Source organism: Globicephala melas, chromosome 18 (genome assembly GCF_963455315.2).
Source record: "Globicephala melas chromosome 18, mGloMel1.2, whole genome shotgun sequence".
Classification (NCBI taxonomy): Eukaryota; Metazoa; Chordata; class Mammalia; order Artiodactyla; family Delphinidae; genus Globicephala; species Globicephala melas.
The window spans coordinates 24,007,069-24,019,294 of NC_083331.1; the positions used below are offsets into that span (position 1 = coordinate 24,007,069).

At 39.3% G+C, this 12,226-nt stretch overlaps 1 protein-coding gene across 4 annotated transcripts in view; it reads right to left on the minus strand.

Annotated features, from left to right (window-relative positions):
- Positions 1-12,226, minus strand: part of DGKH (diacylglycerol kinase eta) — a 173,183-nt gene that overhangs the window by 6,824 nt on the left and 154,133 nt on the right. For 3 of the 4 annotated variants that reach the window (XM_060288275.1, XM_060288273.1, XM_060288276.1), the window contains 6 exons: positions 11,896-12,059; positions 7,892-7,997; positions 6,795-6,887; positions 3,903-4,022; positions 2,612-2,720; positions 994-1,124 (listed from right to left, as the gene is read on the minus strand). In XM_060288275.1, the coding sequence (XP_060144258.1) occupies positions 994-1,124; positions 2,612-2,720; positions 3,903-4,022; positions 6,795-6,887; positions 7,892-7,997; positions 11,896-12,059 (723 nt within the window). The remainder of the gene's footprint in view (positions 1-993; positions 1,125-2,611; positions 2,721-3,902; positions 4,023-6,794; positions 6,888-7,891; positions 7,998-11,895; positions 12,060-12,226) is intronic. The other variant, XM_060288274.1, reaches the window with a different exon arrangement.

Consider the following 12,226-nt stretch of genomic DNA (forward strand, 5'->3'; position numbering starts at 1 on the left):
GTCAAAGATCTCTGCTAACGTATTTGTAGATAAAGGCACAACCGTTCATGAATTTATTACTAATTTACTGTCTCATAATTCCATGCATTTTAGAACCTGGTCTACAGGAAAGGAATCAATCCAACAAATGTTGAAGGCTTTGTCAGTTGCTTATGAATCAGTCTTGGAATTTTTAAACGGCAGCGTGGGGTAAGAAAAGATAACACTACAAAATCCTACTTCTAACCCTGGGACAGAATATGCTTCTTTGGCCATTTCTATGGTTGCGTCTCCACCCAAAGAATAAAAGGGAACTGCTGCAGACCATGAATTAATACTTTTCGTTCCCTGTCATAAAAGACAAATAGACTTTGGGCTGCCTTCTAGCAAAAACAAGGCATAATTTTTACTTCATTTACTAAAGAAAGTAATAAATTTATTTTTGAGAAGAATACAATTTTAATAATAAGTCATGGAAAGGAAATTTGAATTTATTTGTCTAGTTGTTCATGTGACCTCTGAAAGCTCAATTTTGAAACACAACCAAATCATAGGATTCCAAGTAGCCACTGCTGTAAGTCTCTCATCTAGTTCCATATATTAGAAAGGCTTTGTTATTGGCATTTTGAATTAATTTTTAGTTGTTAACCTTTAATTAGATATTTTCAGCAACAATATCGCCTTTCACGTTGATCCAAAAAAATGAGCCGATGGAAATATGATCCATTTGGAAATATTAGCACAGGAACAGCCATACCAATGGATGCAGAGAAAACTTACTAAGTTCATGCTAAGCTTTAGCTATAACAGTCAATGATTTTGACAGAAAAATATTGCTGACATTCTTGTTTCAAAATGCATACCAGGAACTCAGACCACAGGACAAGGCATATTAGATTACTGCACGTTTGCGTAACATAAGCCAAGCTATAAGCACAGAACAGAACAGCACAGGAGAAAGGAGTCTGTTTTGCAAGAAACATTTTAAGAGCAGAAGTAGCACAAAGGAAATACCTTAAGATCTCGCCTTTCCAGGTGCAAGAGTTCAGCCCCTCTGATGTCATGACGGATGAAGATTTCTTTGTACTCTCCCAAATTGAGCAGATCCAGCCAAGCAGCAACTTCCTCTGTGCCCCATTTCTGAACTACCAAAGTTAAGAGCAAAACCCCCTTAATTTCTACATGCTCAATGCATCACAAAGCACAGGTTGGCCAAAGAAGATGCGAAACAGAGTACAGCGGCAGTGCTAGCAAAGGGAAAGGTTCAAGGTATTGTCTCAACAAAACTGCAATTCCACGTTTTCCCATGCAAGTTTCAGACTATCAGTCAACACCAGGATCTGACTCTACAAGGACATTCACTGCTGCGCACCTGTGCCTTTCTCTTTAGCTCAATTTCCTCCTTAAAGCCATGCAAACTGCACAGTATGTATAAAAAATGTATTTCTCATGATTAGGATCAGTAGTACAAGGTCTAAATAAGCTCTGATGATTTCCTTAAGGACCATATATGAAACTTACTATAGTTTAATTAGCTACAAATGCTAATTAAAATTTAAAATCTGACACAGGGTACAATTTTACACAGATTTCTGCTTCAGGTCTTGCTGACTTCAAGTACTGCCTTTATTGGTTTTGATGATTACCATTATTGATAATTATACCAATAAATGTATTGTTAAATCAATTTAATGTCATCTAAAAACTGTCAACACCGCTTTCTAAGATTAGTTGGGTTGTTATTTTACAGTATGTACAATCACTCTTTTATACATTTTACCCAACATTGATTAGCTTAATAAAAGTCTCCTTGTTTGCCACATTTGGTTTCAAAATGCCCTTCAATAGCTGCTTTACGATTGTCAAAAATAAGGTTATGTATCACTTTTCAAAATGAGATGGCTAACTCAGAAGAGTTACAAAATGATTTGATTATGAAAGGCACCTACCATCATATACACAGAACTTGAAGGTCTTTAGCAGTAGTACAGCATTAAATTTAATCTCTAAGGAAAGGTGGAAAGGGAACTTGAAAGAATACCCAAGAGAGAGTTTAATCTTTGCTTGAGAATACAAGTGTCACAGTGGACTGTCATTACTGAGGGGCTGAAATGGCATCGTAAGTCCTTAAAAGAGAAGGAAGAGAATATATAACTTGAGGTGGACAATATATCTAGCAAGTTAAAGGAGTAAACGAAAGTTTCTACGTTCCATTTATCAAAATGATACAGATTTTGCACATTGAAGAAGGAAAACGAGTTACAAGTCTTGAATTATTGTTAGCAAGACGAAGACCCATCTAACAGACATGCTGACGTTCACTCAGCAAAGTAGAAGCAAATCGGCAACCACCTTGTAGACTTGTTAACTGCATGACTACAGACTCCTACTCGTGTTTGGATTTATTTTAGGTGTGATATGACTTTTTTATTATGGTAAAGTGAACATAAAATGAAATTCACCATTTTATAGTGTACAGTTCAGTGGTATTTAGTACATTCATAACATGCTGCAGTAATCACCACTCTCTAGTCTCAGATCACTTTCATCCCCTCGGTGATGAGGTGATACCACCTCAATACGTTATTTTTTTCATAATGTTATCCCTTCCCTTCCCGTGTGGATCACCTACCAGCCTGTGAACTTGTCTTCTGCTTCTGAACCTTTTCCTTTTTGAATTTGGGCACAATACGAAATACTGTGCTTCTGCTGTTTCTCTTGGTGCAATCCATGGGGGGCTCCTGTTCGAGTCGAGCAAGAAGAGAATTTTCTCAGGATATTAGGAGAAGAAAAACCCACTCTGATAGCACAGATAACATAGATGTAAGTTATCCACACAAAATATTGTTGAAGTGATAACTTCTTCCCCAAAAGTTCACGATGTTACGTACTCCTGAAAAGGTACCGATTCCCATAAGATGCCTTTGTTCACATAAAAGCTTTTTCTCGTTGGTTCAAGAAAAGTGCATCTGAAAGTAGTCTCCCCTGACCTGTGGTTTCCCTTTCCGCGGTTTCTGTTGCCTGCGGTCAACCACGGTCTGAAAATACTACATGGAAAATTCCAGAAATAAACAATTCATAAATTTTAAGTTGTGCACCGTTCTGAGTAGTATGATGAAATCGTGAGCCATCCTGATCTATCCCATCTGGGATGTGAATTATCCCTTTGTCCAGCGTATCCCATCTGTTGGTCACTTAGTAGCCATCTGAGTTATCAGATCAACTGTTGTGGTAGCACAGTGCTTGTGTTCCAGTCACACTTATTTTACTTAATAAGGGCCCTGAGGCACAAGAGTAGTGAAGCTGGCAATTCAGATATGCCAAAAAGGGGCTGTAAAATTGCTTCCTTTAATGAAAAGCTGAAAGTTCTCGACTTAATAAGGAAAGAGAAAAATTGTATGCTGAGCTTGCTAAGACCTACAGTAAGAACGAATCTTCTGTCTGTGAAATTGTGAAGAAGGAAAAAGAAATTCATGCTAGTTTTGCTGTTGCATCTCAAACTGCAAAGGTTATAGCCACAGTGCATGAGAAGTGCTTAGCTGATATGGAAAAGGCATTACATTTGTACAACAAGATATTCTGAGAGAGAGAGATACCACATTCACATAACTTTCATTACAGTATATTGTTATAATTGTTCTATTTTATTATTCGTTATTGTTGTTCATCTCTTACTGTGCCTAATTTATAAATTAAACTTTATCTTAGATATGTATGTATAGGGAAAAACATAGTATACATAGGGTTCAGTACTCCTCTGAGGTCCACTGGGGGTCTTGGAACGTATACTTCCTGCAGATAAGGGAGGACGACTATATTCAAAATGTATTTTCTCCTGAACATCTCTTTTTCAAAGGATGCATTCAAATTCTATTGTCACAAAGCGTACACATTTATAAAGAAACAGGACAAATTTTACATACCTCATCCTCATTTGGGTGTAAGATATAATAAAGCCAAGGGATCTCTGTTAATTTCTGTAGCTCCACCTCCACGGAATGCAAGGCATTGGATACCCGCTCTTCATGTGGAGATTCCAACTGCTATTTGACCAGCAGATTAAAAACAAAATAAAACAAGCCTCAGTGACCAACCTCAAATAGAATAAATTATTTTACTGACACTGAACATCCTCATCTCTTATCAGACGAGGCTAGATTGTTGTTGGTTTTAATACAAAAGAATATGGAAAAAAGAACAAATTATTTTATACTGAGTTCATTTAAGCAAATCTGAATAGATTTATTCCTTACTTCCCAAAGACGATATAAGTAGCTAGTGTGACTTTAATAATTTCACATAGAAAAGTATTACTTATGGTGATGTTTTTTCTATGTAAATCCAGCCCTCCTCCCTTCCTATCCATGCATCCATCCGCCCATTCTGCCGGCTTGCACTAGGGAGTAATCTCATTATTCTACTTCTTTGTGGCAAAAATCATTCTGATTTACATAGGTCGCTGTGTGAACAAATAATAATATTTTAAATTGGTCAAAAATGTGTCATATAATAAGAACTGCCTGGCACAAAAATCCTCTGGATAATTAAAATAACAGGTTAAAAAAAGACCCATGGATCTCAGAAAAATTTGTGACAAAAAGTTGTTGCACAAATCAGGGCAAAGCAAAAAGCTAAATGGCTTGTAACCTGGAAGAGGGCTAGCAAACTTTAAAGAGAATTTAACTGGTCACCTATTATCCACCCATTTGAAGCAGTTAGTAAAAGTCACTTACAAATTCAGTAAATGAATAAAGGTGAAACAAACACTGTTAGGTGCAGAATTGAAAGGGAGGTGACTGAATTCTAGTCCTGGCCTTTTTACTAACTATGCAACCAAGGGAAGATGAATTGATTTCAGGGGTCTTAAGTTTCCTTCTCAATAAATAGTAGAAAGTGACTACACACTTTCTAAGATCTCTTCCAGCTAATCAATACTTTTATAAACTACTTTAAAATTGTAGAGTACCTACATATAGGTTCACAGAATTTTAAGCTGAAGGTTCAGAGAGAATATTACTGTTATTTATTAGGGACATTATTTTTCTCCCTCTGTTATTCAAGGGATCTAGCATTTCTAGAAGTTAATAAAATTATGGAGATTTTCCACCAGGTCAAATAAAATTTACCACTTTCCTTTAAGTCTAAGAATATATGTCTTACAAAATTGATAAAATGGTTATTGCATATTCATTCTACAAGCAAAATGAAGCATATAACTTAGTTGCTCTCAAACACGACTGACTATTTTGATATCAATATTGCCAAATATTAAAAAAAAATTCACTGGTATACATTTCAAACCAAACATCCATATTTGACAATGACAGAAGAATTAAAAGTGGAGGGGAATCCTTATACGTTAACATAATATAATTGATTAATATTAACCAAGTAACATTTAATGGGTATTTTCAGTGTAGAGAGCTAAAATACAGTGTAAGTTATGCTTTTAGTTCTCGTCAATCAGAAATTATCTTAAATGTATTTCAAATAACATGAAAAAAATACATGTCCTTCATCCAATAATTGGGACCAAGGTCACAGCTCACTGGTTTTCCTATAGGACTAATTTTAGAAGAGCAGCAAGAAGAATTCAGGTTAATAATAGAAGTGCCAAGAATAGCCAAGAAGATTTTCCCATTGGTTTTATCAGAAGAGATATTCAATGTTTCTTCCTAAAAATTTCTCTTCACGACCATAGCAGAGGCAGCCACCTCTGGCCCCAAGGAAGTTATACTTGAGCTTCCCTCGGAGGTGGGTAAAAGCAATGGACTTCATGCAGCCTTGAAGCTTCTCTTCTAAGAGCAAAGGATGCTCCAAGGGTGATACATTTTACTCTGGACTCCAGTCAAGCAGATATTCCAACCAATCACTTACAGTTGGCTAGTCTATGGAACACACCTCTCGTTCTTCCACTGTGCCAGATGCTATGACTTTTATTCTCGCTTTTATTTAGATGTATACATCTTCCCAAGAAAGAGATAAAATTACAGTAAAGAGAAATGTTTTAAGATCATCACCTATCAATTAATCAAAATTGTTACAAGGAAGAAAACAATAGCTAATGTACCTGGCCTTCTACAGTTACAACAGCATGTGTGAATAACCTACAATGGAACACTAGGTGGCGAAAAGACCCAACGTGCTAGAACATTTCAAGGGTGAGGGAAGAAAGGCTGATTAGTAAAGGACTGAGGTCCATGAACTTGTGGTCTGATTCAGACTTGGCTGCAACTTGATTTCCAACACCAATCTTGAGTTAACCTACGAATAGGTCTAGTTCTTGAAATTTAGTTCTTGAAACACGGAATCTAGAAAGCATCATCTAAGCAAATCTAGAAAATAACAATCCTATTTCAAATGTTAATTCCAGGAACACAACTCATGATTTCCTCTACTTTTCTGCATTAATGGGTTAATGAGTCCCTAGGGAATGTCTACCACTCTCTGTAAAGTTCAAGATTCTCAAAGCCGACTTGGGGGAACATATGTATGCATATGGCTGATTCCCTTTGGTGTACAACAGAAACTAACACAGTATTGTGAAGCAATTATACTCCAATAAGGATTTATTAAAAAACAAACAAAAAAAAACCACGATGAGGGGAAATCTCTACTCCTGTTAGCCTAAAGTGTAACTCCCAGGTGTAGCCATAAATTTTCTTGAAGGCAAAAGCTAGGTAAAAAGGAAGCTCTAGGGATGGAGGCCGGAGGCTGCTTGTGCATTAGAATCTGATGAATGCGTGCTCCCTAATGAACACAAGAACCATACATTTATCTTCATTCTGATGTTATCCACCATTTCTTTTCCTTACCAAAGGAACCCTGCCAACTAGTAAAGACTCTGTTTCATTATACAGGGCCTTCACATTGATGGCTATTTCAGTGGCAGTGTCTCTCGTAAGACTCTAGGAAAAAAACAAAACAAAACATCAAAGACAAGTAGTTCTGTATTAAATTGGGATTCAATCATCAGCGAGTACTTTACACTTTACTCTTCCGATTTAAATTCACATCGCAAATACTTTAAAAAGTCTACCCAAATTCTATGGTAATTGCAAAATTTCACACTCACATTCGTTAGCATGATTACCTCTTCTAATTCTGTGAGCACAGAGCCAGAAGAATGCACTGACTGTAGTGAATACACCCAGGACCACATCTCCTACACACGAACATGTATATGCTGGCGACAACAGACACATATTCCCACAAGAATTAAGTCAAAGAAAATTATGTCTTAAAAGGGACATTATCTGATCATAATTAATTCTATCCATTGAGTATCACTCTCCACAGTTCCAACCGGATTGATTTTTAGATTTTAATAATCTTGAGGACTCACACTTATTTGTATAATAACTTAGGTAAATCAACTGAATAATTGAAAGGGTAAAAATAATGTTACCAGTTTTCTCTATGCCCTACATCACATTTCATCACATTTCTATTCTATCCACTCTATTATTAACTTCTACATTAGAAAATTAACTAAATTTACTGATTTAGTAAAACAAAATGGAGAATAATTTCAGTGGACAACCTCAAAAATGCATGAACAGCTCTAGTTAAATGCATGATATCTAGGCTTGCCCTATATGAAGGTGCAGGGGAGAAGGTAAAAAAGAGGAATGGCAGTACTTAAAAAGAGAAGGAGCACAAGGAAGATGGGAAGGTGACGAGTGATGGAAAGTGAAATAGAAAAAAAGGAAGCAAATTAAAGAGCAGGAGTGGAAACACAGCAGAAAAGGAAAATAAAGAAAAACCTGGCCACAATCGAATGATAAGCTTCTGGCTGAGACGCGTATAGACTAGTATTATGTTCTTTCAAAGGATGTGGCACATTTTGTATCAAGCTATATGTGGAACACCAAAAAATCTGCGGAATGGGCATTTACCATTGGCTCCTCACCTCTGGGAAGCGCGGGTTGGCTTTGTTCAGTGCGTGGGAGCATGCGTTCACTGCGTGCGCCAGCTCTTGCTCCAAAAGACAGTGGATGGTGGCTGCATCACAAATCCTGAAAGCAAAAACGAGGCAAATGGGCTTCCCTGGTGGCGCAGTGGTTGAGAGTCCGCCTGCCGATGCAGGGGACGCGGGTTCGTGTCCCGGTCCGGGAAGATCCCACATGCCGCGGAGCGGCTGGGCCCGTGAGCCATGGCCGCCGGGCCTGCGCGTCCGGAGCCTGTGCTCCGCAACGGGAGAGGCCACAGCAGTGAGAGGCCCGCGTACCGCGAAAAAAAAAAAAAAAAAAAGGTCATGAAAGGAAATTTATTTAATAACTGCTCGATTATGAATGGCATGGGGTAGATTTACAAAATTCAAACCCTATTGCAACAAAAAATACTAACCCCAAATCTTCTATATAAAAAAAGTTAGACCTAGAATCAGAGATAAGCATATTGAGGTGTTATTTGGAAGAAGAGGGCATAGTAACATTTCATTTTGCTGTATCACTGGAAAGTTGAGAGGGGTCCCAAATGTAGAGCGTAGACACATCTTTTATTCGCTGAAACTTCAACCAGGCACAAATACAACAGATTAGGGGAAAAACATTGCCACATATACCTTCTATATGCTAAGTGCTTTATATTCATTATCTAATTTAATATTCACAACCTAAAAGGTAGCTGTGGTTACCTTTCTCCACTTTATAGATGAAGACATTGAGGCTCAGAAAGATTTAGTATGTGATACTGAATCACATACTAAATCACATGCAGTGATAGAGCCAGGATTTGAATCTACGTCTATCCAACGCCAAAGCCTGTAGTGCCACTGTCCTCTGGAATATAAACCTTCAAGAACAGTCCTAGAATGACACGATTCTGGAGGCAATGAGGCCAAGAAGAAAAAGGAGGAGAGGGACTTCCAGGTGGTCCAACGGTAAAGAATCCACCTCCCAATGCAGGGAACGCGGGTTCGATCCCTGGTTGGGGAACTAAGATCCCACATGCCACGGGGCAACTAAGCCCGCGTGCCACAACTACTGAGCTCGGGAGCCTCAACGAGAGAGCCCATCTGCTGCAAACTACAGAGCCCATGCGCCACAACTAGAGAGAGAAAAAAAAACCCCGCATGCCACAACTAGAGAGAAGCCTAAGTGCCACAATGAAGAGCCCGTGCGCTGCAACTAAGACCTGACGCAGCCAAAAAAATAAAAAGGAGGAGAAGTTCTACTGATTGCTAGAAAATGATGTAAGCTTTGCAGGTGACAAGAAGGTAAGACTATCCTAATCCTTTTGCTTCTAACATCTTCAAGGAAAATGATCTTCAATCTGGAAAGGGAAGAACAAAAGAAGAGATAGAAGCCCCACATGGCTGAATCAAGAGTTTAATTCTTAAGGATCCTACATTGATATCCAAGGCACAAAGGAACTTGCAAATGTCACCTAAGCATCCTTACCAATAACCTTGAGAAATCATGAAGAAGAGGTTATTAACAAGAAGAACAGAGATAAATAAACGTTATTCTAATTTTCAAGGAAAAAGAAAGTTGTAAATCAACTTCAGATTAACATTTTCAACTGCTAACTGAATCTCCTCGTAGGTATTTCTAATGTAACTGAAATTCTGTAAGTCCAATATGGAACCCATCATTTTCCCTCTCAAAATCTGTTCCTCTTCCTGAATAATATGGCTTCATCAAAGGCACCTTAGTCTAACCAGCCATTCACTAGAAACCTTAGGATCATCCTGAACATGGCTGTGTACCAACTTTAGACCCTAACCTATCTTAAATCCTTCTTCTCCTTCCCATCTCTACTGCCTCAGTCCATTGTTTCCTAACAGGACCATTCTGACAGTGTTCACCCTTGCCCCAGCTTTGCTGTTCTGTGGACAGTGCTTCACATTGCTTCCAGAAACATCCTGATAAAGATCTGTCCCCCCCCACCGCCACTCAACTCTCTGTCCACATTTTCCACACTCTCAAATATACCACGTTAACATTTCAGTCACTCCAAACACCCTGAGATTTCCTAAAAGTACCATGCACTCACACTCCTCTGGGTTTTATTACCCAGGCTGGCTCCCATTCTTAGATTACTCCTTCTCTTATTCTTCTTTCAAGACTAGGCTGAGAAGTCACTTCCTCCAGGCAGGCCTCCCTCACTGCCTCTGGCCTCCTCTGGGCATCCACAGTGCCCACTGTGTGACATGTGACAGATCTTTGGCCACACATCTCCCTCCTACTACTCTGCCAGCAAATTATGAAGAGGGACTGCAGTCATCGTGGCATCCCAGTGCCTAATATGATGGTTGGCACACAGAAGAGGCTCCAAATTATTTGTTGAATATTGAATGAATACATTGTGAAAATTAATGAGTGATCCTGATTTTCATCATTTGCAAAATTTATAAAGAGATATGGGGAATCAAACTAGGTAGACCAAAAGCAAATCTGGTCAACCTTCACTTTTTTTTCTTTCTTAAATTTATTTATTTATTTATGGCTGCATTGGGTCTTCATTGCTGCATGTGGACTTTCTCTAGTTGTGGCGAGCAGGGGCTACTCTTCATTGCGGTGCGTGGACTTCTCACTGTGGTGGCTTCTCTTGTTGCAGAGCATGGGCTCTAGGTGTGACGGCTTCAGTAGGTGTGGCACGTGGGCTCAGTAGTTGTGGCATGTGGGCTCAGTAGTTGTGGCTCATGGACCTGGCTGCTCCGTGGCATGTGGGATCTTCCTGGACCAGAGCTCGAACCTGCGTCCCCTGCATTGGCAGGCGGGTTCTTAACAACTGCACCACCAAGGAAGCCCCTTTCCTTCTTTTCTATTTCAACATTTTGATCAGTGACCAGGTGAAGGTGTGGGAAAAATATGAGTGACCATGCTCAGAACACTGAATACACCAGACATGCTGTGCTAATAAGCACTTCACATGGTGGGTCTCACTTAACCTTCACAGCGACCTGGTCAGGCAGCTTGTATCCCCATTTGGTGGATAAGATTTAGGTGAGGAGGAGATAAGAAACTTGCCCACCGTCCCTCCTCCCCCCTGAAGTCTGCCCCTGGTCATAGTGATTTTTAGCCGTTTTGCATTCACAGAACTTATTATTTTTATCTTCTCTTTCTGTCTCCTAAAATTTATTTCTGTGGTCTCACAAACTCTGTGATACGTCTGCCAGAAACTGATTCTTGGACTCTTCCCACATTCACCCCCTGACTTTTTTTGGGGTTTTTTGCATGGTTAATGTTTGCATTTCCTTCTACCTCCCATAAACACTTAAAAATTATGAGGCACCATATAAGTGAGTAGTATAGTGTAAAGATTATGTGTAAACTGGGGAAATAATAATGGAAGGGTTTTATATATATATATAAAACATGACAGGGTTCATTAGGCGAGTTCTCCATTGTGTTTCAGGAAGTCAGATATCTGGCCTGTGGAGAACACAGGTCTGTGCACGTGTGTGTTGGAGGCGAGCTGATGAAAAAAAACAGTGAATACTAAGGCATAAATGAAGCAGCAAATGAAGAAGGAGGGTAAAGGCATCTCTTCTAGATACCCCAAACAACTGCAATGATGTATTAAAACTACAAAAACCAGGCTTTCCTGGTGGTGCAGTGGTTAAGAATCCACCTGCCAATGCAGGGGACACGGGTTTGAGCCCTGGTCCGGGAAGATCCCACATGCTGCGGAGCAACTAAGCCCGTGTGCCACGACTACTGAAGCCCGTGCACCTAGAGCCCGTGCTCTGCAACAAGAGAAGCCACCACAATGAGAAGCCCATGCACCACAACGAAGAGTAGCCCTCGTTCACCGCAACTAGAGAAAGCCTGTGCGAGGTAACGAAGACCCAACGCAGCCAAAAATAAATAAACAAAATAAATAAATTTATTAAAAAAATAATACAAAAACCAAAATTGGCCAAGACCAGCATTCTCACAGCTCCCAAGGTTCACAGGACTTCGGTACCTGGTGATGAGTTCCTCTGCAGCCTGTGAGCACAGCTGCATCTGAGACACCTCTTCTGTCGCCAGGTCAACTGCATGCTGGATGTACAAATGCGTTCGAAGAACTGGTTTACCAGAATCACACTTCTGCTTATCTTCCCAAGATTTCAGAGTGCTTTCAAAGGCCTATTTAAAATCAATATTGCAATGAATTGTTAGTTTAGAGCTCCGAGGCCCAAATAAATGTGTATTTAGATAGTACATGAGTGACTCTGAAATGACTATTGTTTTCCCTAATCTAACACCTCATTAAATCTATCATAAGTACAAAAAAGATATTTTAAAGTTTTCTA